The sequence below is a fragment of the Ziziphus jujuba genome, chromosome 9 (assembly GCF_031755915.1).
Source record: "Ziziphus jujuba cultivar Dongzao chromosome 9, ASM3175591v1".
Classification (NCBI taxonomy): domain Eukaryota; kingdom Viridiplantae; phylum Streptophyta; class Magnoliopsida; order Rosales; family Rhamnaceae; genus Ziziphus; species Ziziphus jujuba.
The window spans coordinates 29,473,175-29,493,541 of NC_083387.1; the positions used below are offsets into that span (position 1 = coordinate 29,473,175).

Genomic DNA, 20,367 nt, shown 5'->3' on the forward strand with positions numbered 1-20,367 from the left:
CTACAACATATTCACATCTCCATTTTTGTCGATGCGAAGTGTCACCGGATCACCCTCCTTTATGTCTCCTTTCAGTATCTTCTCCGCTAAGTAATCTTCTAAATTCCTTACGATTGCCCTTTTCAGTGGCCTTGCACCATAATTGGAGTTGTTGCTCTCCTTCACTAACTTCTCTTTGAATTCTTCTATCACATTTAATCGAATCTTCTTTGCAGTCTTTAGTCTTTCGATAACTTTATCAAGTGTAATATCTGCTATTTGCTTTAGCTGACTGGTGCTCAACTTATGGAACAACACAATTTCGTCAATCCTGTTTAAAAATTCTGGCCTGAAAAACTTTCTTAGTTCTTCAGCAACTTCCATCATCACTTTGTAACCAAACTCATCGCCATCAGCCATGCCAATCACACTCCCGCCAATGTTCGAAGTCAATATAATGAGGGTGTTACTGAAATCAACTTTATGGCCTTTACTATTTGTCAGCCTTCCGTAGTCTAAAATTTGAAGCAGTACATTGAAAATGTCTCTATGAGCCTTCTCAATCTCATCGAAAAGTATAAGTGAATGAGGCTTCCGACGAATAGTTTCAGTGAGTTGGCCACCTTCATCATGTCCGATATAGTCGGGAGGAGAACCAAAAAATTTAGAAGCCGAACAACATAGTCCTTAGAGCGAAAATATTCAATAGCCAAAGTGGTTGCCATCTCAGTTTTTCCAACCCCTGTTGGACCAGTGAATAAGAAACTCGCAATTGGTTACTAGGGTCTCTTATACCCGATCAAGCACGACGAATGGCATGGCTTATAGCTTCCACTGCTTTATGTTGCCCTATCATGCGTTTGTGTAGAGTACTTTCCATGCGCAGAAGCTTAAGAGATTCAGATTTCGACACACTCTCAACAGGAATTCCGGTCCACACAGAGACCAAATATTGGATATGAGACTCTGTCACGATCTGCATTGTAGATGGTACTTGTGCTTGTTTAAGTTGAAGCATAGAACCTGCTTCATCAATCAAGGCTATAGCCTTGTCGGGAAGAAAAAGATCCCTGAATTATATATTAAGAAAACCTTAGAAATTTATATGGAAAACCATTTCTAGGAATAGAGCACACTAGATATAGAAACGTGAAGACAAATTTGATTCACCATAATCTAACCTAATGTACTGACTAGACAATCGACCAACATCAACTAAAGCCTGTACTGTATACTTGACATTATGGTGTTTCTCATACTTTGTGCATAAACCTTTCAGTATCTCAACAATTTCATTTACAGTTGGTTAAGGCACTTCCACCCTTGTAAACCGCCTTTTCAAAGCTGAATCTTTCTCAATGTATTTTCTGTATTTGTCAAGTGTCGTAGCTCCAATGCACTGCATATAGAGAAAAAAGATTGCATTAGATAATACAAACCGAAGAAAAAAAAAAGAAAAAAAAAAGAAATCAAAAATTGGGTGTCATGGTATCAAGGAAAGTATGAGATTACTTAAGGATCCAAGCAAACCTTAAGTACTATTGGATTTTTGGAACAAAAAACACAGCAAAAAATAAAAGAGGAAGAAGCTTAAACTGGTGTGGTCACTCCACCAGCCATACTTTGTTCATTATAGACATAACATATACCCATAAGTTTTCAGAAACATTAAACCACCTAATTTTCACCTACTACTGCGATAATCATATTACCAAAAGACAAGCCATACTTTGTGTAACGGCCCAGTCCACCCGCATCAAGATATTGTCCTCTTTGGCCCAGGGTTCACTCCCTCTCTCCCCCCTGGCCTCAAGGTTTTGTCAAAACGCATCTTGAAGGGAGAGGTGTCCACAGCCTTATAAAGACCACTTCGTGTCCCTCTCCAACCGATGTGGGATGTTACACTTTGGCTACCTAATACAGCACTGTTTTTATCAAAACTGAAAGTACAGTAACTAATCATTACAAAGCAACTTATGATGGTAACAAAAGTGACATTACACTAACACTCCTCCTTGGCACTTTTGCTGGAAACACTAAGATCGTTTCTTAATGTTTCAAACTTGTTTCTTGGCAAAGCTTTCGTCAAAATATCAGCAAGCTGGACCTCAGAACTGCAATGAACCAGCTTCTCTCACAGCATGATATTTGACTGGAATATGCTTTGTTCTTCTATGTTGACCTGGATTTTTAGCAATGGAAATTGCAGATTTGTTATCACAGTATATTGTGGTAGCTTCTTCTTGCCTCTCATTTAAATCAACAAGCAACTTCCTTAGCCATAAAGCTTGATTTGAAGCATCTGCAGCAGCAATATATTCAACTTCAGCTATGGATTGAGCAACTGAACCCTGTTTTTGTGAGCTCCATGAAAAAGGACCTGAATCAAGAGAAAATAAATACCCTGAAGTACTTTTTGAATCCTCCATGCTTCCAGCCCAATCACTGTCAACATAGCCCATCAACTTGCCTTCTTCTTGCTTCAAAAACCAAACACCATAGTCTATGGTGCTTCTAATGTACCTTAGCACTCTTTTAGCTGCAGAATAATGCATATGTGATGGAGCATGCATAAATCTGGAAAGCAAACTCAAAGAAAACATAATGTCAGGTCTTGAAGCACATAAATACAGCAAACTTCCAATAAGGCTTCTATAGGTTGAAACTTCAATCTTAGCAGCACCATCTTCGAGTTCAAATTTTTTATTGTAAACCATTGGAGTGTCAACTGGATTACACTTCTCCATGTCAAACTTTTTGAGTAGTTCCACAGCATACTTCTTTTGGGATAAGAAAATGCCATGACTAAATTGATATATCTCCATGCCAAGAAAGTAGTGCACACTCCTAAATCTGACATTTCAAACACCTTTTGCATTTCAGATTTAAACTCCAACACACTTTGTAAATCTCCTCCTGTGACAAATAAGTCATCATCATATAGAGAAACAATCAATTTTTCATCATTTGAACCTCACTTCACGTACAAAGTAGGCTCATTCTCACTCCTTTTAAATCCTCTTCCAATAAGGTGTGAGTCAATTCTGCTATACCAAGCTCTGTGAGCTTGTTTCAAGCCATAAAGAGCCTTATGCAATTTATAAACTTTGTCTTCCTTTCCTTGAACAACAAAGCCTTCACGTTGTTAAACATATACTTCTTCCTGCAGGTAACCATTTAGAAATGCAGATTTCACACCTAAATGGTAAACTTTTCAGCCCTTTTGAGCGGCAGGTGCTAGTAGAAATCTGATTGTTTCATGTCTCACAACTGGTGCAAACATATCTCCATAATCAATACCAGGTTGCTACACATAACCTTTAACTACCAATCTTGCTTTATGCTTATTTATTGTATCATCAGCATTGACCTTGATCCTAAAGATCCATTTCACTCCAATGGCCTTTTTGCCTTAGGGTTTGTTCACCAATTCCCAAGTTTTGTTTTTGCTTATCATATTGATTTCCGTTTTCATGGCCTCTCTCCGTGTCTTGAACTGATTTGTGTCCTTGAAAGTAATTGGATCACACAATGCTAGGTTGCATCTTTCATATTCATCAGTCAAGGGTCTTGTACCTCGAACATCGGATAGAGGTCTTATAGCTCGGACATCGGACAAGAGTCTTGTATCTCGGACATTGGACAGAAGTCTTGTATCTCAGACATCAGACAGGGATCTTGTATCTCGGACATCGGACAAGGGTCTTATATCTCGGACATCGAACAGGGATCTTGTATCTTGGACATCAGACAGGGGTCTTATATCTCGGACATCGGACAGGAATCTTGTATCTCGGATATCAGATAGGTGTCTTGTATCTCGAACACTTCTCTCGGATGCATCAGTGAAGGGTCTTGTACCTCGGATGCTTATCTTGGATGCATCAGTCAAAGGTCTTGTACCTCGGATGCTTATCTCGGATGTATCAGTCAGAGGTTTTTTAGCTCAGATGCTTTTCTCATATACATCAATCAAGGATCTTGTACCTCGGATTCCAACAGCATCTTCATCATTTGAATCATTTTCATCCTGAATCTCATCATGTTCTTGGATAAAATTATTTTCTGAGGCTTGAACTTCACTCTTTCCCCAATTCCAAACAGCAGCTTCATCAACTTTAACATTCCTACTAACAGCTAGCTTGTTAGTTTTCAAATGATATACTCTGTACCCTTTTGTGTTGCTGCTGTAACCAACAAAAATTCTCATATCAACTTTTTGATCCAAGTTGTCTCTCTTAATTTCAGGAACATATGTATAACAAATGCTCCCAAATATCTTCAAATGCTCCACAGTAGGCTTGACCCCATACCACACCTCATATGGAGTTTTAAACTCCAATGCTTTAGTTGGTAATCTATTTAGCAAATACACCGAGGTATTTACTGCTTCAGCCCAAAACTTCTTTGGTAATTGCTTCTCAACTAACAAGCATCTACACATCTCCATAATAGTCCTGTTCTTCCTTTCACTAACCCCATTTTGCTAAAAAGTATAGGGAGAGGTCAGCTGACGTTGAATTCCAGCTTCTTTGCATTGCAACTTAAACTTTTGAGTTGTATATTCAGTCCCATTATCAGATCGTATCACCTTGATACTACATTTTGCTTGATTTTCTACCATGGCTTTAAAGCTGGTGAAAATCTCAGCAACTTCAGATTTTTGTTTCAGAAAATACACCCAACACATTCTGGAAAAATTGTCTATGAAAGTAAGAAAATATCTACTACTGTTGATAGAATTCTCACTCATAGGTCCACATACATCACTATGAATTAACTGAATCTTTTCAGAGGCTCTCCAAGCACCTTTCGAAGGGAATGGCAGCCTTTGTTGCTTACCAAGCTGACACACTTCACACGCTTCCAGGTTTTTGCTAACAGCAGGCATATTCTCCACCACTTTCTTTTCATGCATTAGATTTAAGGAGTCATAGTTAAAATGACCAATCTTTTATGCCACAACTTAGATTCATCACTAGTTTTGGCATAAAAAACATTATTTTCCTTCTTGTTCCACTCTACCACAAAGCTTTTATCTTTCATTCTAACACTTAGAATTTCACTTCCATGTTGATTATATATTATGCAAGACTTATCTTGAAAATTCAAAGAATATCCATTTTCAAGCATTTGTCCCACACTTAACAAGCTTTGATTAATTTCGAATACATATAACACTTTTGAAATAAGTTTAGTACCTGTTGAAGTTTCCACAGCCACTTCTCCTTTACCTTGAACTTGAATAAAATCTCCATTTCCTATTTGCACTTTGGAAACAAAGCTTCTATCCAAGGTCTTGAAGAGATGAGTATCATGAGTCATATGTTGAGTGTAGCCACTATACACCAACTAAGCTTCTTTGCTGCCATTTTCTACATAACATGTAGCAACAAATAGCCTTTCCTCACTTTGCCGTGCTTCATCAGCAACTTGTACTTGGTGTGCTTGTTGCACTGGTCCTCGTTTGTTTTCGCAAACTTTTTCAATATGTCTTAGTAGTTTGCAAACTCTACATTGAACATTTGGCCTGAACCAACAATATTTTTCAGGATGGTTGTCCTTTTTGCAATAAGAGCACTTCGTAAACTTCTTTCTTTCACCTTCTCTGCTTGTACCAGCACCATGTTTTCCTTTGACATTACTTCCTCCACCTTATTGCTTCCTTTGATTATTGTTTGTTGGAGCCTTACCTTTTTGTAATGCTAAAAAGGCCTTTCTGAGGTTTCTTCTTGTCTTATAGATCTTCTTTGTTCAGTTGCGTGTAAACCATTAACAAGCTCTGACAAAGAAATATGATTAAGGTCTCTTAACTCCTCCAAGGATGATATCTTTGCTTCAAACTTTTCTGGTAAGCTGACCAGCACTTTCTCCACCACTCTTCTATCTCCTAGCTCCTCTCCAAGAATTCTGATCTGGTTTACTACCTTCATAAGTCTGTCAATAAAGTTTTTTACCAACTCAGAATCCTTCATTCTTAAAGTTTCGAACTCCCTCATTAAGTTCAAAACCTGCATTTGTCTTGTTCTTACACTTCCCTGGAACTCTTCTTTTAGCTTGTCCCAGACCTCTTTAGCTGTAGTGCAAGCCATAATTCTGGTGAACATCACTTCTGAAACACTAGCATGTAAGGCAGATAAAGCTTTAAAGTTTTTAGCAACCTCCTCACTATGTTGCTTTATTTGAGCGATAGTGGGATTTGTTGTCAAAAGGGGAGGATTTCTTTTGGTCTCTACTACTTCCCACAAGTCAAAAGCTTGAAGATAAGCTTTCATTTTTATAGATCACATGGCATAATTTTCTCCAGAAAAAATAGGAGGTGATGGAGCAGAAAAATGAGTTGAAGCCATTTAGAAAGGAAAGGTAGAAGGAAGGTTTCTTGTATTTTTGCTATTTCACTTACAACACCTCTAAGATCATTAGAGCTCTGATACCATTTGTTGGATTTTTGGAACAAAAAACACAACAAAAAATGAAAGAGGAAGAAGCTTAAACTGGTGTGGTCACTCCACCCTCGTTCATTATGGACATAACATATACCCACAAGTTTTCAGAAATAGTAAACCACCTAATTTTCACCTACTACTGCGGTAATCATATTCCTAAAAGATAAGCCATACTTTAGCTACCTAATACAGCAGTGTTTTTATCAAAACTGAAAGTACAGTAACTAATCATTACAAAGCAACTTATGATAGCAACAAAAGTGACATTACACTAACAAGTACACCTCTTGCAAATGCCGGCTTCAAGACATTAGCATCATCCAGAGCTTGTCCCCCTGCACCTGCTCCAATGAGAGTATGAACCTCATCAATCAAGAGAATGATTACTCCTTTACTTTTTTCCACCTCATCGACAATATTAATCAACCATTTTTCAAATTCTCCACGGTTTGAAGCACCTGCAAGTAGACACCCCATGTCTACCGAAAACACCTGCATTGCATAGGGTTAAAGAAGACAACACAATTTTTTTTTTTTCCATTTTTATCTTATGCAATTTCTAATGCAACATTGTTCTTCAATTCCAAAGAAAAAATAAATATGTAAATAGTGAGTGTGATAAGGTCTTCCAACCTTTTTTTTTCTGCAGTTTGAAAGGTATTGTTGCCTTACACAATGACTTGTGCAAGGCCTCCAGCAATTACAATTTTTCCCACCCCTGGATCTCCAATAAGGCATGGATTATTTTTTCTTCATTTGTTTAAAATCTGAATAACACTTTCAATTTGTTGTTCTCTTCCAATTACAGGATCCAACTTACCCTAAACAAAGCAAGCTTTTTATCACCTTACAGGACCAATAAACACAAGCACAAAACACTGTCTATACCACACACACACACACACAGAAAAAAAAAAAAAAGGACAAAATTTGAATTACCTCCTCAGCCATTTTGGTTAAATCAGTGCCGTACTTTGACAGCATTTGAATCTTGAGATTGTTTAGCTCAAGCTTCTCCATTTGCAATTTCAAGCAGACTTTTTTTTTTTTTTTTTTTTTTTTGGGGGGGGGGGGGGGGGGGTTGCAAATTTTAAATGAAAATTATGCTGTGAGTAACAAGATGAAAAAGTTCGACTGGTTGGTTACCAGTTTGCTTGATATTCCATGCTATTTTATACATACCCTGCAATTAATGCTTGAGAATGTTGAGGAATTCCAATGCAGCATTTTGGTCCTGCCAAATGATTTCCCAAGACAGTTGCTTGCTCTTCCTTAGCATCTCTCTTTTCTAAGGATTGCTGCAACTTATAGTGACTATTCAACTTCCAAAGAATTAATTCAAGAGGGTCACATTTCAAAGCATTTTCACTATGTTTCCTTTCTGTCTCTTTTCTGGATTTTCCAACAAGTTTAAACCGAGAGATGATCAGTTTCTTCGGCGATTTGATCCTCTATATAGATATATAGCTATGAAATTTTTCAAAAATAAAAGCATGTGCTTCTAATTGTGAATCCCAACTTATTTTGCTACATTATTCACCAATCATTAACCCCAATGAAGTCCTAAATGAAAACATGAATTCCAATGATCTCTCTCTGTGCCCCACATTCAGATGGGAAAATGGGAAAACCCACTTATGTTTATGTTAATTAAATTTTTCATTAGTAACATGAAGATTCATGAGCTTGTTCTTTTTCCACTCAGAAGAAGCATGAAATTTTTGTCCAATCTTCATAATCCCATGGACTTCCCATTAGTCTCAGTGAGAAACTTTTCTCCTACATCATTTTATTAGGAAACGTAGTGAACAAGATGAGTTTTTATATCGAAGTTGAACGAAGCGAGAAGGTTCACCATAGCAGACGACTAGCACGAATTAAGAGTTTTAACATCACAAACAACCACATCAAAGCTATTAATATGGTATGACTGGACGACTTAGCATAAAATTTGCATTATTTAACGATAAAAGTTGCCATTGCTTATTTAATTTAATAGCACTCGTCCAAATATTTTTCAGGACATCTCATAACTGTAGGTGGAGTGAAACTTCAGCTACTACCATAGAATGGGCAATGTAAAACTAAATCAAATTCTACCACACCTTGGTCAGCTACATTTTGTTAGTTCGGAATTTGGATACACACTTCCATAAAATCGAGCAATGAAAATCAGGTTTGCCAAAAATATCAAATGTTTGATTTTATGTTTACAAACATTTTCCAAGGGGATTCAACAAAGCCTAAATGCGAGCTTCATAACTCTAAAAAATTCCAAAACTCAAATCCCAACCAAAAAAAAAAATATATATATATATATATCCATTTCAGCAAAAACTATTAACATTGAAGTAAAATAATATCAAGAATGAAAATCAGGGTAAGCCAAATTATTAAAAACTTCTTCTATATATTGCTATACGTGTTAATATATTTTCTCCAAGGGGGATTCAATGGAAGCCCAAATGCAAGCTTCATAACTCTTAAAGAATCCCAAAAAAAACTGAAAACCCAATAAATTTCTATTACCGATAATTAAAAAAAAAAAAAAAAAAACTGAAAACGCCATAAATAACAGTAATAATAACAACAAATAACCAAGAATGAAAAAAAAGAGACCCATTTCAGCAAAAAGTGGAAGTGTTGCGGTCCTCAATAGCAACCGGAGGTATAACAAAGTGCCAGAGCCTCCCAACCGCTTTCACCAAATATTTCCTACAAAGAAACTCCTCGGCGAACATCTTCTCAACCTTCCTATTCACATCGTGAAGGAACACGTGCGTCACTCCCTGACCCTTTCTGTCGCGTGCCATTACCGCCGCCGAGAATATTGCCGCCATTCTTCCCGGAGCTTCAGGGAAATACCCTCTGGGCGCGTCGATCATTATCAAGTCCCACTCTCTCTCGTAAACCTCATCCGGCAACTCCGACAGCACCAACCTGCACCGGCTGTTCTTGCTGACCCGAGCGTTGGCCGGCAAACAGTCCGGCTCCGATTTGTACGAAGCCAACAGTTTGTCGGCTTCCGAGAGTTGGGTCCGATACTGAACCGAATGGGCCTGAAGTATCGGAGTTTTCCCGACGATGGTTTGGACCCATTTTGGGTCCTCTTCGAGAAAAAGGGTGGTCCCACCTGGGTTGAGTGAGGCCCACATAAGGGAGTCAAAGCCCAGCCCGAAGACAAGGAAGTTACAGGGGGCGAGAGATTTGAGGACTTCGAAGGAGACTCGGATCTCGTTGATGCTCTGTTGAGGGACGATATTCGACGTGGCGTAGTGGAGGATGGCGAGGAGCTGAGTGGGCGTGGTGGCGTACTCGGCGGCTTCCGGCGTGAAGTACTTGCCGGAGTTAGAACAGAGGAAAGTTGATGATAATGGTAATGAGCTGTTGACGTACATTCGGCTCAAGACGATGACGATAACGGCGGATATAACAGCAGAGATTAGAAGGGCGATGAGCCGCGGCCTTTCGATTTGAAATAATCGGCTTCGGTTCTTCATTTCCTCGTCTTCTTCTTCTTCTTCTTCTTCTTCTTCTTCTTCTTTGAGGTTTAGCTTAGCGTTTTCTCTGCGTTGAAAAAGAATGGGCCTTCTTGATATTTTTATAGGTAAAACGAAGAAACCCAGACAAAGGACAGAGGTATTAAATTTTTATGGCAAATTGCTGGATATGAGTGGATGGACTTTTGAATGGGAAAATCTAGTCGCTACACGTTTCTCGAGGTGATGGGATTTCTCAATGTGGACATGTATGACGTGGCTCGTTCGCATTGGTTGAGAGTAGAGGATTGCAACCGGTATAGGGTAAATTCGAGTGCAGGTTTGTTTGGAAAAAACATAACAAAAAATAAAAAAATGTTACAGTCGGTTGGAGAGCTATTAAATTAAAAGGGATTGAAAATTGAAACTTATGAGTTTGAAGGACACGTTTCAAACATTATAGCAAATAACAACAACTTCAAAGCGATGTTGGTGACGGACCATTCTCATTAATTAATCATAATGCTTCGGTTTATTTGGTTTAATCTCGTAATCATATCAATAAATTACCATTGTTGGTGATATTTATTATATAATATAAGGACTAGATTTTGTGTACTATTTTCGTTATTAGTATTGTTTTTTTTAATTTTTTGTGTTGACTAGAAAATAATTTGGATTGTCAGTTTTTTTAATCTTAAACTGATTGAAATTGCCAACAACAAAGACAAAGACGGTGTCGTTTTTTTTGGTCCGATAAAATCAATGTGTGAGGTGAAAAGAAAGACAAACCAATCGGCAGAAAATAGCACCCTCTCGGTAGGTTCGCCTTCATGCACTGTTTATGTCCAACATACTTAAAAACAAACCACAGGAGAGTGTGTGCAAGTCACGTGAGGTAAACACATTATTATTGACATTATAATCAGCCGTAATCTTCTGTCTTTTTTGTTGATAGCTAAATTCTTTATTCTTCATCCATGAGTCAAGCATTTCCTTCGTATCAGACAATGTTCAGCAAAAACTACTCAAAACAACCACACGGTTCTTATTTCCCTAAAACCAAATATACTATAATTATAAACCCGTCAATACTCACTAATAGTGATCTAATTAAAATAATTTGTTTAAACTATAGAGGAAGTTCCAAAATTATTATAAAAAAGTAGACATCACAGAGAGCTCTTTTATCATCGTCTACCCAAAATAGAAGACCCAGACAAAGGACAAGGTATTAAAAAAAAAAAAAAAACTTATGTCAGGTGGCGGAATATGATTGGGTTGACTGAGCATCTTGTCTTTTGTTTGGATTGAGAAAATTCAGTGGTTATACGTTTCTCTATGTGATGAGAGATCTGGATATATTATCATATGACGTGGCTTGTTTGAATTGGTTATGAGTGGGGGATTTCAATCGGCAGAGGATAAACTGAGTGCAGGTTAATTAATGGTCCTTTGACAAAATTTTATTGTTGGAGCGATTAGAAGGATTGCAATTAGAAATTTATGAGTTTGAGGACACGTTTCAAACATTAATGGAAATAATAACTTCCACTTCCAAATGATGTTGGACCATTTTTATTAATTAATTGTAGGGTGGTAATTTAGGTTTCGATTTGAAAACAGTATAAAATTATCCTATTTAAGTTTATTATAAATAATTTTAAATTAAATTTAAATTAATTCATTTAATATGATTATTAAATACATTGATCTATTTAATTTAGAATTAATTAGAATTAATTCGTTTAATTAAATATATCAATTCAAACGATTATAATCTATTTAAATTATAATTTTAATATATTAAATTTACTATTAATAAAATTTTAACTAATAGTTTTTATTATTAAATTACAAACTTATTTGTAGTTGAAATATTCATTTTTTTATTAATTAAAAAATAAAAATTAAAAATCATTAAAATGATATTTATTTATTTAAATATAATATGTTTAATATATATATATGTGGATTTATGAATATAAAATATTAAAAAATAATATGCTTAAAAATATTGGAAATGTAGAAAATTAAAAACATGATTACTAATAGAGTTTCGCTGTACACTATACACATTAATGTCGACACTTTCATTCAAAGAGCATCAATTTTGATGCTGTCCGTATACGGATCGTCCGCACTGAAAAATTCTCCTAGATTTATTATGTATATATATAACTATTACATGAGATTTTTATATTATCATATTATATGTTATAATAGTGTAAATTTGTAACTGTAATTATATAATTAATATATATATATATATATTACTTTAGAATTAACTAATGACTAAATATTTTTATTTTATATGAAATAATTAATTTAAACAAGATAATTTATTTAATTGGGTAAATTTCCTGTAAACGGATTAATTTCATGTAAATGAATCAATTTAGTATAAACGAATCAATTTTATTGATCGTGTTGACCCAAATTGATCTATTTAATAAATAAGTTATATAAGTTGTATCAACTTACCTGTTTATTAAACAAGTTATATTCGAATTGAGAGTTTATGACACAATTAATAAATGAGTAATATTCAGATTGATCAATTTCAAAACAATTAATAAACAGATCATATTCAGATTGAGCAATTTGAACATGATTAGTAAGCAGCGTGATCTAAATATGATCTGTTAACACGAATTGTCACCTCTAATTAATCATAATGCTTTGGTTTACTTAGTTTAATCTCATAATTATATGAATAAAATACAAAAACTTTGTCACTATTATTAATATATGTAATATACATACATGTATACATATATATATATATATATATATATATATATATATATATATGTAAGAATACAATTGTGAGGGGAATCGTCCATCATTTAATGCATAAAAGTTTTATGTAGTTGTTGGATTATGCAAATTATACTGATTTGATTGTTGTGAGTTGTTATCACCCACTATGTGATGTCCAATTTCACCACTTTAACAACCCATATATATATATATATATATATAAAAAGTGATGAAATTGTATATATATATATATATATATATATTTATTTATTTATTTAGTAAGTCGTACATATATATTTATTATATAAATGGATTGACCTGAACATGTTCGCGAACACAAATTACCATTTTTAATTAATCACACTGTTTTGGTTTATTTAGTTTAATATCATAATTATATGAATAAAATATAAAAACTTTATCACTATTATTAATATATGTAATATACGTACATGTGCACACACACACACACACACATACATATATATATATATATATATATATATGTAAGAATACAATTGAGAGGGGAATCGGCCATCATTTAATAGATAAAAGTTTTACATAGTTGTTAGATTATGCAAATTATACCAATTTGATTGTTGTGATTTGTTATCACCCACTATGTCCAATTTCACCACTTTAACAACCCATATATATATTAATTGGTAAGTTATATATACATATATATATATATATATATATATATATATATATTTATTATAATTAAAGGATATATTTATATGCTATTTTCGCTTTTTGTGGTTGCCTACGTTTAGGGTTCTCAATTAATCTCCAATTTTATATAAATGCTCTAGACTCTGGAGGTTGTTGATTTGGTTATTTATTAAATACAAACATTTTCCAGGATTCGAAAAACATTATTCAATTGATAATTTTTATCATAAAGTCCGACGATAAAGACAAGACGGTGTCGTTTTCCGATAAAATTGATGTGCCGACAGAAAGAAAACCAAAACAGCAGAAATGCTGTCGTCTTGGCATTTTCAGGCACTGTTAATGTGCAACATGAAAACAAACCGAGAGTGACCGCAACTCACGCGAGATCAATACAATACTGACATAATCAGCCATTTTCATTTTTTTTTTTTTTTTTTGATAGATTATACTCTTCATCAATATTCTTAGCATCCTCCCTCTCAGACACAAATCAGTAAAACCACCCAACAACCATTGTTTTTCTTATTTCCCTAAACCAAATCTACTACAAGCCCGTCAACACTCAATGGTAGACATCTAAAATAAATAGTTTTATATATAAAACTTTATATAATATACATAGCAAAGAAGTAGTTCCAAAGTTATAAAAAGAAACAAATTATAGAGCTTTTGCTTTCCCAATTCCCAAAAGATTGGATTTGTGCCAATGCACCAATCGGTGCACATAAATAGCTGCAACGTTACAAAAAGAGAATGAATCAATACCACAATACAGCAGATTGATTGGGAAAAAAAATAAATAAAATAAAATAAAAATTGGAAACAAGTCCCAACGTCTAGAACAGTCAGGCGAAAAGTAAATTAAGATTTTGCATCCCATAGATCAGAAAGCTAAAGCTATATTTTTGCATGCACACCAAAGCGCATTACAAGAATACCAAGTAAAAACTAGCATATCGTGGACAGAGGAAGGCAATTTATTTAATTTTTGGACCTAAGCACTCAGATACTGCATAAACATAACAGAAATCACACGAAATCAGTGCATATGTTACAAGGTGAGTTGGAGAAAACTAGAAGTGAGAATTACACAAAATAAATAAATAAATTTATCAAATACTGCAGGTGACAAGTTCATCACCAGTCAGTTAAGAGAGACGAGGTAAAAAAATTTTACCATTGATTATTAGTCAAGGTCCTAGAATAGCTTGTGAAATGATGATACAAGTATTTCTAGTACGGCCTATTCTATTTGGTTATACTTCACACAAGTAGTCTTTTTTAGAAATAATTTATATAATAGTCCGGAGATAATTTGGTTAGCAATCAATTTAAGATACTAGAGTACCATGAAATGCATAAAGGCATAAAACATCATGAACTAAAATATGAAAAAGATACGAGTGGAAGTTTTCATACCTATAATCGCCACGTAAGAATTGTAAAACCATTGAACTCCATGATAGAGGCAAAAGTTTACACACTTTCATGAGGAGATTATGGAAAGCTCGACTGTACCAGATAAAAAAATCAACCCCCAACCTCAAAGCAAACCACATGCAGAGCTGTCAAAATGGCATGTTACAATTTGCATCCTATGCTTCACCGGCTCAAGAAGCAGGAAAATCTCCATCATTTATGTAAGTCATCAAATTCATTCACAATATTCCAATCAAAATGAATAACACCATATTGATTAAGCCTGCAAAGGTGAAATCAAAGTTGGACGGTTCCCATATCTTTCCAACCCATTTCTACAAATGCACTTGCTTAGAGTCGAAATCCTTACACAACCCATTTTTCTTCATCTACTTCAGGAACTGCAATATCTTCCCTGATCAAACTAGCATAATTCTCACTTACATGTGCACCAGCTTGTGCAAATGTTTCCACCACTGCAGGTAACCTACCATAATATCTCTTCAAACTATGTTCTAGCGGTTTATCTCCTCTTGGGTCTAGAACATGCCACACATACACTGGAGGAAGTATGTCATCAACTGTTGCCTCCTGCCATGCATGCTGCCCATCCCTCATCTGGTGTTTGTAAGCTTGACAATTTCTCACTTTATGGCCTTTAGGTCCAACCTGAACCTCTGAACAATATCCACAAGTTTGGACAACATACTTCTCCATAAGTCTTAATGCTCCGGAACGCAAAATCTCCCAAGCCTCCATGCCTCGAACAGCGACAGCTGTAAAACCGTCACAACCTCAGATGGATTTATTACCCATACAGAAATGATAGTCAAATTACAGTAGGTCAAAGAATAAAGCAGCTGTTGTACAAATGATAACTACGAGGAAACTGATACCAATGAAAAATTTTGGAATCACAATGATGACAAAAATAAAGAACTTGAGAAGTAAACCAGGGAACAAAGGACAGGTTAAGGCAGCATATCATAACAAAGCTGCATGCGAGAAAGTGCTATATTTTGGATGAAAAGAACAATCAGACCAATGAACCAAAAGAAAACGCACCATGAATATCTTCAGAAAGCAAGTCCAAAGACATTTTGTCTTTGCTGGAAATATTTTCCCAGAACCCATATGTGTTAACATCTTTGCCTGGAAAATCACCTTTAGGAAACCTCCTCTCGAAGTCAATAATCCTACCTGCAACACTGTACACAGGAAAGGTTCTTCTCCTTGTAGGGTACTCAGGTATATTCACCCCAGCTTGAACACACAATTCCACAATTGCAGGAATTCGATCCACTAGAAGTTGCTCATTATGGGAAACAGCTCTTCCTATTCGATCATAGAGATGAAATGATTCTACAAGAGGCAATACACTTTCCATACCTCCTCTTTTCCAACCGTGCTCTTTGCTTGCAGGGCTACCGGTGACATCACATGTTCTAATTTTATGTGGTGGATGACCAACATGAACTTCTCCGCACAAGCTGTCCACAGGATTAAACGATTGAAATTAGAACATATGAGATACGGATTTCTTAAAGATTAATTTTGTCATTAATCCACTTTACAGACCCTCCTCAAGAAACAAACTTATTTTACCCACAATCCCATAAAAGTAGTAATTAACCAGAAAACTAAAACCCAGCAACTTATACACTTAGCATCTCTAATCACTTACAGAAAAAATATCCCTCAATTCCAATAGCTTGAATGTAAGATATAGAAAATCTTAAGCTTTTACCTGCATGAATATATAGCAATGCTCTTGACAACCTTTGAAACACAAGAAAACAGTATGGACCTTGCAGCATACACTTTCTGAGCAACTGGAATCAATTCTTTGATCACCAATCCATTTTCAGGAGGCTGCAAAGTAACTTCATGGGCCTTCTGCCTTTCTCTCTTCCTCAATCTAGCCTCACGTTTGAGTTCATTAAAACTCCTTACCAATGGCTTCCTCTCAAACTTCTTAAGCTTCCGTGGAAGCTCAGTTGGCACAAACCCAGTTGAGTACCAACCACAAGAATGCTTACTTGTGCCACTCAAATTTGCAACATAATTTCGTGAGATTATCCCAAATAGGTGTCTGATGTTCTGAACTCGTCTATGCAACATTTCAAATGATAAAATTGGGCCGTATACTCTGAATATACATGGATTTCAATTAAAACTCAACATAATACGCAAAACACAAAAGCTAAAGCTGTTCAACTATCCCACCCAATTCAGACAGAATACACGCATCTTCAACAAAAGACAATAATAATTGATAATAATTCTAAGAAACCCAACACATCTAACAAAAAAGATAAATAAATAAAAATTAAAATTAAAAAACCCAACGCAGGCTAATAAATTTAACTTAAAAACATGTAGCCGGCAAATTCAAAAGCTGGGAATTTTACACGGAAGTGTTGCAGGTGCTGTGAGTAAGGAATATTAACAAACAGTTTGTGAGCAACATCAAGTAAAAGCAATTCCTATCATTGAATTTGAGTGAGACCCTGCAATTTCAATGAGTGTTTATCTATCCAAATGCTGAGAGAAACGAATTTCCTACTTCAAAGATGTTGGTTTTGTCATTGCAAGTAATAAATTAGCACTTGGTAACCAATCAAAATCTATAAGAAATAATAGTAAATGAGAAAAGAAAAAAGTGAGGGATTACCTGTCCCTAGATGAAATCTGAATGCATAAAAATTCAAGCTTTTTCAATTTTCAGGCCGTTTTCGGAACAACCTTAGATAGGTCTTTGGCGGGGACTACTGCTTACAAAATAATTTTGAGACAATTCGGTTTTACTTATTTACTGAATAAATTTTTGCTTCCAATAAATGGGAAGGAGAATGGGACCCACTATCTCTGACAAACCCCTGATAAGATGGACGGTTGAGATGCAACTAGTCCATGGCCACAAGATAAAGTTAATTTCCACAATATCACTGAATTCTCCATTTTTCTATCCACAAGCGCCAGTCCTCGGCTTTCAACAGTGTATGAAAATTCTCAAAATTCTAAATTTTTTTCTTTTCCATTATCTATTTATGCTTGTAGCTTCTAAAACCCATTTGAAAATCATTCTGGCTTCATTTGGATTGAATTAATTTTTCAGAGCAAGAAGCAGATAAAATGGCGGCTGCTGCATCAATGAGTTTCAACCTGGTGGGAGCATTCAGAGGAATGTCTATAAGCTCAAGCTCTTCATCGTCTTTCTTCAAAGGTGGGGATTTGGGTTCGTTAGCTGCGACTCCAAAGCCATTTCTTTACAACCCACAGAGGTTCCCGTTGATCATTGAGAATGCCCACAAGAAAGGAGCCGGAAGTACCAAGAACGGTCGCGATTCCAGAGGCAAAAGGCTCGGCGTCAAGATTTTCGGTGACCAGGTCGCCAAGCCCGGCTCCATCATCGTTCGTCAGCGAGGCACCAAGGTTTTCTTTTTCCCTCCCTTTTTTTTTTTGGGATAATTATTGAAACTCTGTTTTTGGTGGCATAGGAAGCCTTTCTAGTGGCGAATCCTTTGTACCCTCGTAAGTAGAAACCTACTCGTGGGCAATTGGGAACTGAAAATTTTCTTCTGGGAAATTCATTCAAGCATATATGAAAAAAAAAAAAAAAAAAAAAAAAAGGCGGTTCTTTAGGCTGTTGATTTGTAGAAGAATTATTGGCCAATCCACAAAATGCTGCTATACAACTTCTTGTGTGTGATTTTGAGGAGATTTTCCTACAATTACTAACTAGTTTTAAATGTGCCACTTTGAAATTGATATTTGGCATGGAATTTCAAAGTCGATACCCCTCCTAATCCTAAATTCAGTGATTAATATAGTTTTGGTGAAAGGAAGATTTGGGGTTATGTTTTTTTTTTTTTTTGGTGTGTGTGTATGTTTATGGTTATAAGAAACTAGTGGATGTTTGCTTCATCTCCATCATATTATGAGCAAGAAACCTGTCTCAAACAATAGTGTTTCTGTAAAGGATTTTGTTGTGTATTTAAATGAGTTAGCTAGCCTGCAGATTTATTTGAGGCTTCATTTGTTCATAGGAACTGTAGTATGATGTAATGACTAGGAGACTGTTAAATGTACACTGCTTCACTGTTTTTCTTTTCATTTTTTTATCTCACATTTGAGGAGTGGCATAGTTAGTCTCAGTTAAAATCAATTCAAACTGGAATAATATTATTCCAGTTAGGTGGCTATCCGACCGGATGTGATATTGCAGAATGCTAAATAACATTTCTAAATGTCGTTTCTATTTCCTTGATATGCATAATTGGTTTCTGAGTTCTCGCAGTAGGACCTTTCGGGATTAATAGTAACCTAATTGGGAACTGTGTGATGGAAATCTTTCTATTAATCATGACCTCTTATTGGAGGTAGTTTATTGTGGAGGCTATATAATGAGAAATTTATCCAACATTTCTTAAGTACTGAAATCAAATGAATTACCAGAAGAGAAATAGAGGCAGATTAACAGCATAGATGACACGCATGATGCAAAATAAAACTTGCATATATGATCTATTCTTATTTGTGGAGATTTGCGAAATTTTTTATTTTTATTTTTTTTTTCTCGCTTTTCTTTGGATTTCTTAAGTGGGAACATCAGGGCATGTGTTAATTATTGTTGCCTAATAAATGTCATGCTCTTTAGCTTATGATATCTGCATCAATTTCAGTTTCATGCAGGGAAGAATGTTGGCCTTGGCAAGGACCACACTATCTTCTCTTTGATTGATGGGCTAGTAAAATTTGAGAAGTTTGGGCCAGACAAGAAGAAGGTTAATATTGAAGCTTCTAAACCTTAAAATTGGTTCTTCAAAGAGCTGGCTGCTCTATACTGAAATGGATTCTATGCTGTGTAATTTTCAGGTGAGTGTTTACCCACGAGTAGTACAACCTGAGAACCCCAACAGCTATAAGGCAAGGAAGAGAGAGTACTTCAGGTTGCAAAGGGAGCGAAAGAAGGCGAGAAAGGAAGGCATTATTTCTCCACCCGAACCACAGCTGGTTCTTGCTTCTGCTGATGACACTGTTGCTACCAATCCAGTTTGCTGATCTTCTTACAACCTTTACATTGTAGTGTGGCTTTAGCCGACATTTTTATCATTTTTTGTGTATAACATCCTATGGATCTCAACTGAGAAATCTTAATTCTGTCGCATCAATTCTGCATATTCTTATTAATCTTCGTATTTTTTTTTTTTCCCTCCCAAAACAGTTTACAAGCAAAATGAGATTCTGCTGTATCAATTCTGCCAATTCTTATTCATCTTCAATTTATACGCAAAACAGCGCCGTATAAGTTTGGCGGCTCTTGAGTTGAGCTTGCGCTCTGGGAAAATATTGCAATAATGGTACCCTTTAGTATTTTGTAATGTGGCCTAGGCCTTTTTTGTTTTATTATAACGTGGTGTAGGCTTGCTATTTAAAAATTTCTGTCTATGGAGATTAAGCAAGTACTCAAGTCATAATATCTTAAAGTAACACTAATAAGACATGCTTATCGTCTTATCCATGTGACGAAAACGCCCCTTGTTTCAATATCAGATTCTATAGTGTGCGCTTAGGTTTGTGAAATGCTATAAACAAAAAAA

At 35.5% G+C, this 20,367-nt stretch overlaps 3 protein-coding genes and 1 pseudogene across 3 annotated transcripts; 1 reads left to right on the forward strand and 3 right to left on the reverse strand.

Annotated features, from left to right (window-relative positions):
* LOC107427933 (chaperone protein ClpC1, chloroplastic-like) lies at nucleotides 1–7,445 on the reverse strand (annotated as a pseudogene).
* A 1,370-nt stretch (nucleotides 7,446–8,815) lies between these two features.
* LOC107427923 (arabinogalactan O-methyltransferase 2) lies at nucleotides 8,816–10,072 on the reverse strand. Its single transcript, XM_016038332.4, has one exon. The coding sequence runs from the start codon at nucleotides 9,923–9,925 to the stop codon at nucleotides 9,050–9,052; it is 876 nt and encodes a 291-aa protein (XP_015893818.2). The 5' UTR covers nucleotides 9,926–10,072; the 3' UTR covers nucleotides 8,816–9,049.
* A 3,848-nt stretch (nucleotides 10,073–13,920) lies between these two features.
* LOC107427915 (APO protein 3, mitochondrial) lies at nucleotides 13,921–17,580 on the reverse strand. The gene is made up of 5 exons (XM_025076974.3): nucleotides 17,439–17,580; nucleotides 16,512–16,913; nucleotides 15,830–16,254; nucleotides 14,765–15,540; nucleotides 13,921–14,077 (listed from the first exon to the last, which is right to left on the reverse strand). Exons 2-4 carry the CDS (start codon nucleotides 16,883–16,885, stop codon nucleotides 15,131–15,133), a joined length of 1,209 nt encoding a protein of 402 aa, XP_024932742.3. The 5' UTR covers nucleotides 16,886–16,913; nucleotides 17,439–17,580; the 3' UTR covers nucleotides 13,921–14,077; nucleotides 14,765–15,130.
* Nucleotides 17,581–17,630: 50 nt separating this feature from the next.
* Nucleotides 17,631–19,957, forward strand: LOC107427916 (large ribosomal subunit protein bL27c). The gene is made up of 4 exons (XM_048480356.2): nucleotides 17,631–17,764; nucleotides 17,883–18,199; nucleotides 19,450–19,551; nucleotides 19,643–19,957. Exons 2-4 carry the CDS (start codon nucleotides 17,900–17,902, stop codon nucleotides 19,826–19,828), a joined length of 588 nt encoding a protein of 195 aa, XP_048336313.1. The 5' UTR covers nucleotides 17,631–17,764; nucleotides 17,883–17,899; the 3' UTR covers nucleotides 19,829–19,957.
* The last annotated feature ends 410 nt before the right edge of the window (nucleotides 19,958–20,367 follow it).

What these genes read in the sequence shown, in the direction of transcription:
- LOC107427923 (XM_016038332.4), bottom strand. Translation starts at nt 9,925, where the DNA reads ATGAAGAACCGAAGCCGATTATTTCAAATCGAAAGGCCGCGGCTCATC.
- LOC107427916 (XM_048480356.2), top strand. Translation starts at nt 17,900, where the DNA reads ATGGCGGCTGCTGCATCAATGAGTTTCAACCTGGTGGGAGCATTCAGA. An exon ending in TTCGTCAGCGAGGCACCAAG is followed by an intron (nt 18,200 to 19,449) that starts GTTTTCTTTTTC and finishes CATCAATTTCAG; the next exon opens with TTTCATGCAGGGAAGAATGT. An exon ending in TTGGGCCAGACAAGAAGAAG is followed by an intron (nt 19,552 to 19,642) that starts GTTAATATTGAA and finishes TGTAATTTTCAG; the next exon opens with GTGAGTGTTTACCCACGAGT.
- LOC107427915 (XM_025076974.3), bottom strand. Translation starts at nt 16,885, where the DNA reads ATGTTGCATAGACGAGTTCAGAACATCAGACACCTATTTGGGATAATC. An exon ending in ATTGCTATATATTCATGCAG is followed by an intron (nt 16,255 to 16,511) that starts GTAAAAGCTTAA and finishes TCCTGTGGACAG; the next exon opens with CTTGTGCGGAGAAGTTCATG. An exon ending in GCTTTCTGAAGATATTCATG is followed by an intron (nt 15,541 to 15,829) that starts GTGCGTTTTCTT and finishes ACGGTTTTACAG; the next exon opens with CTGTCGCTGTTCGAGGCATG.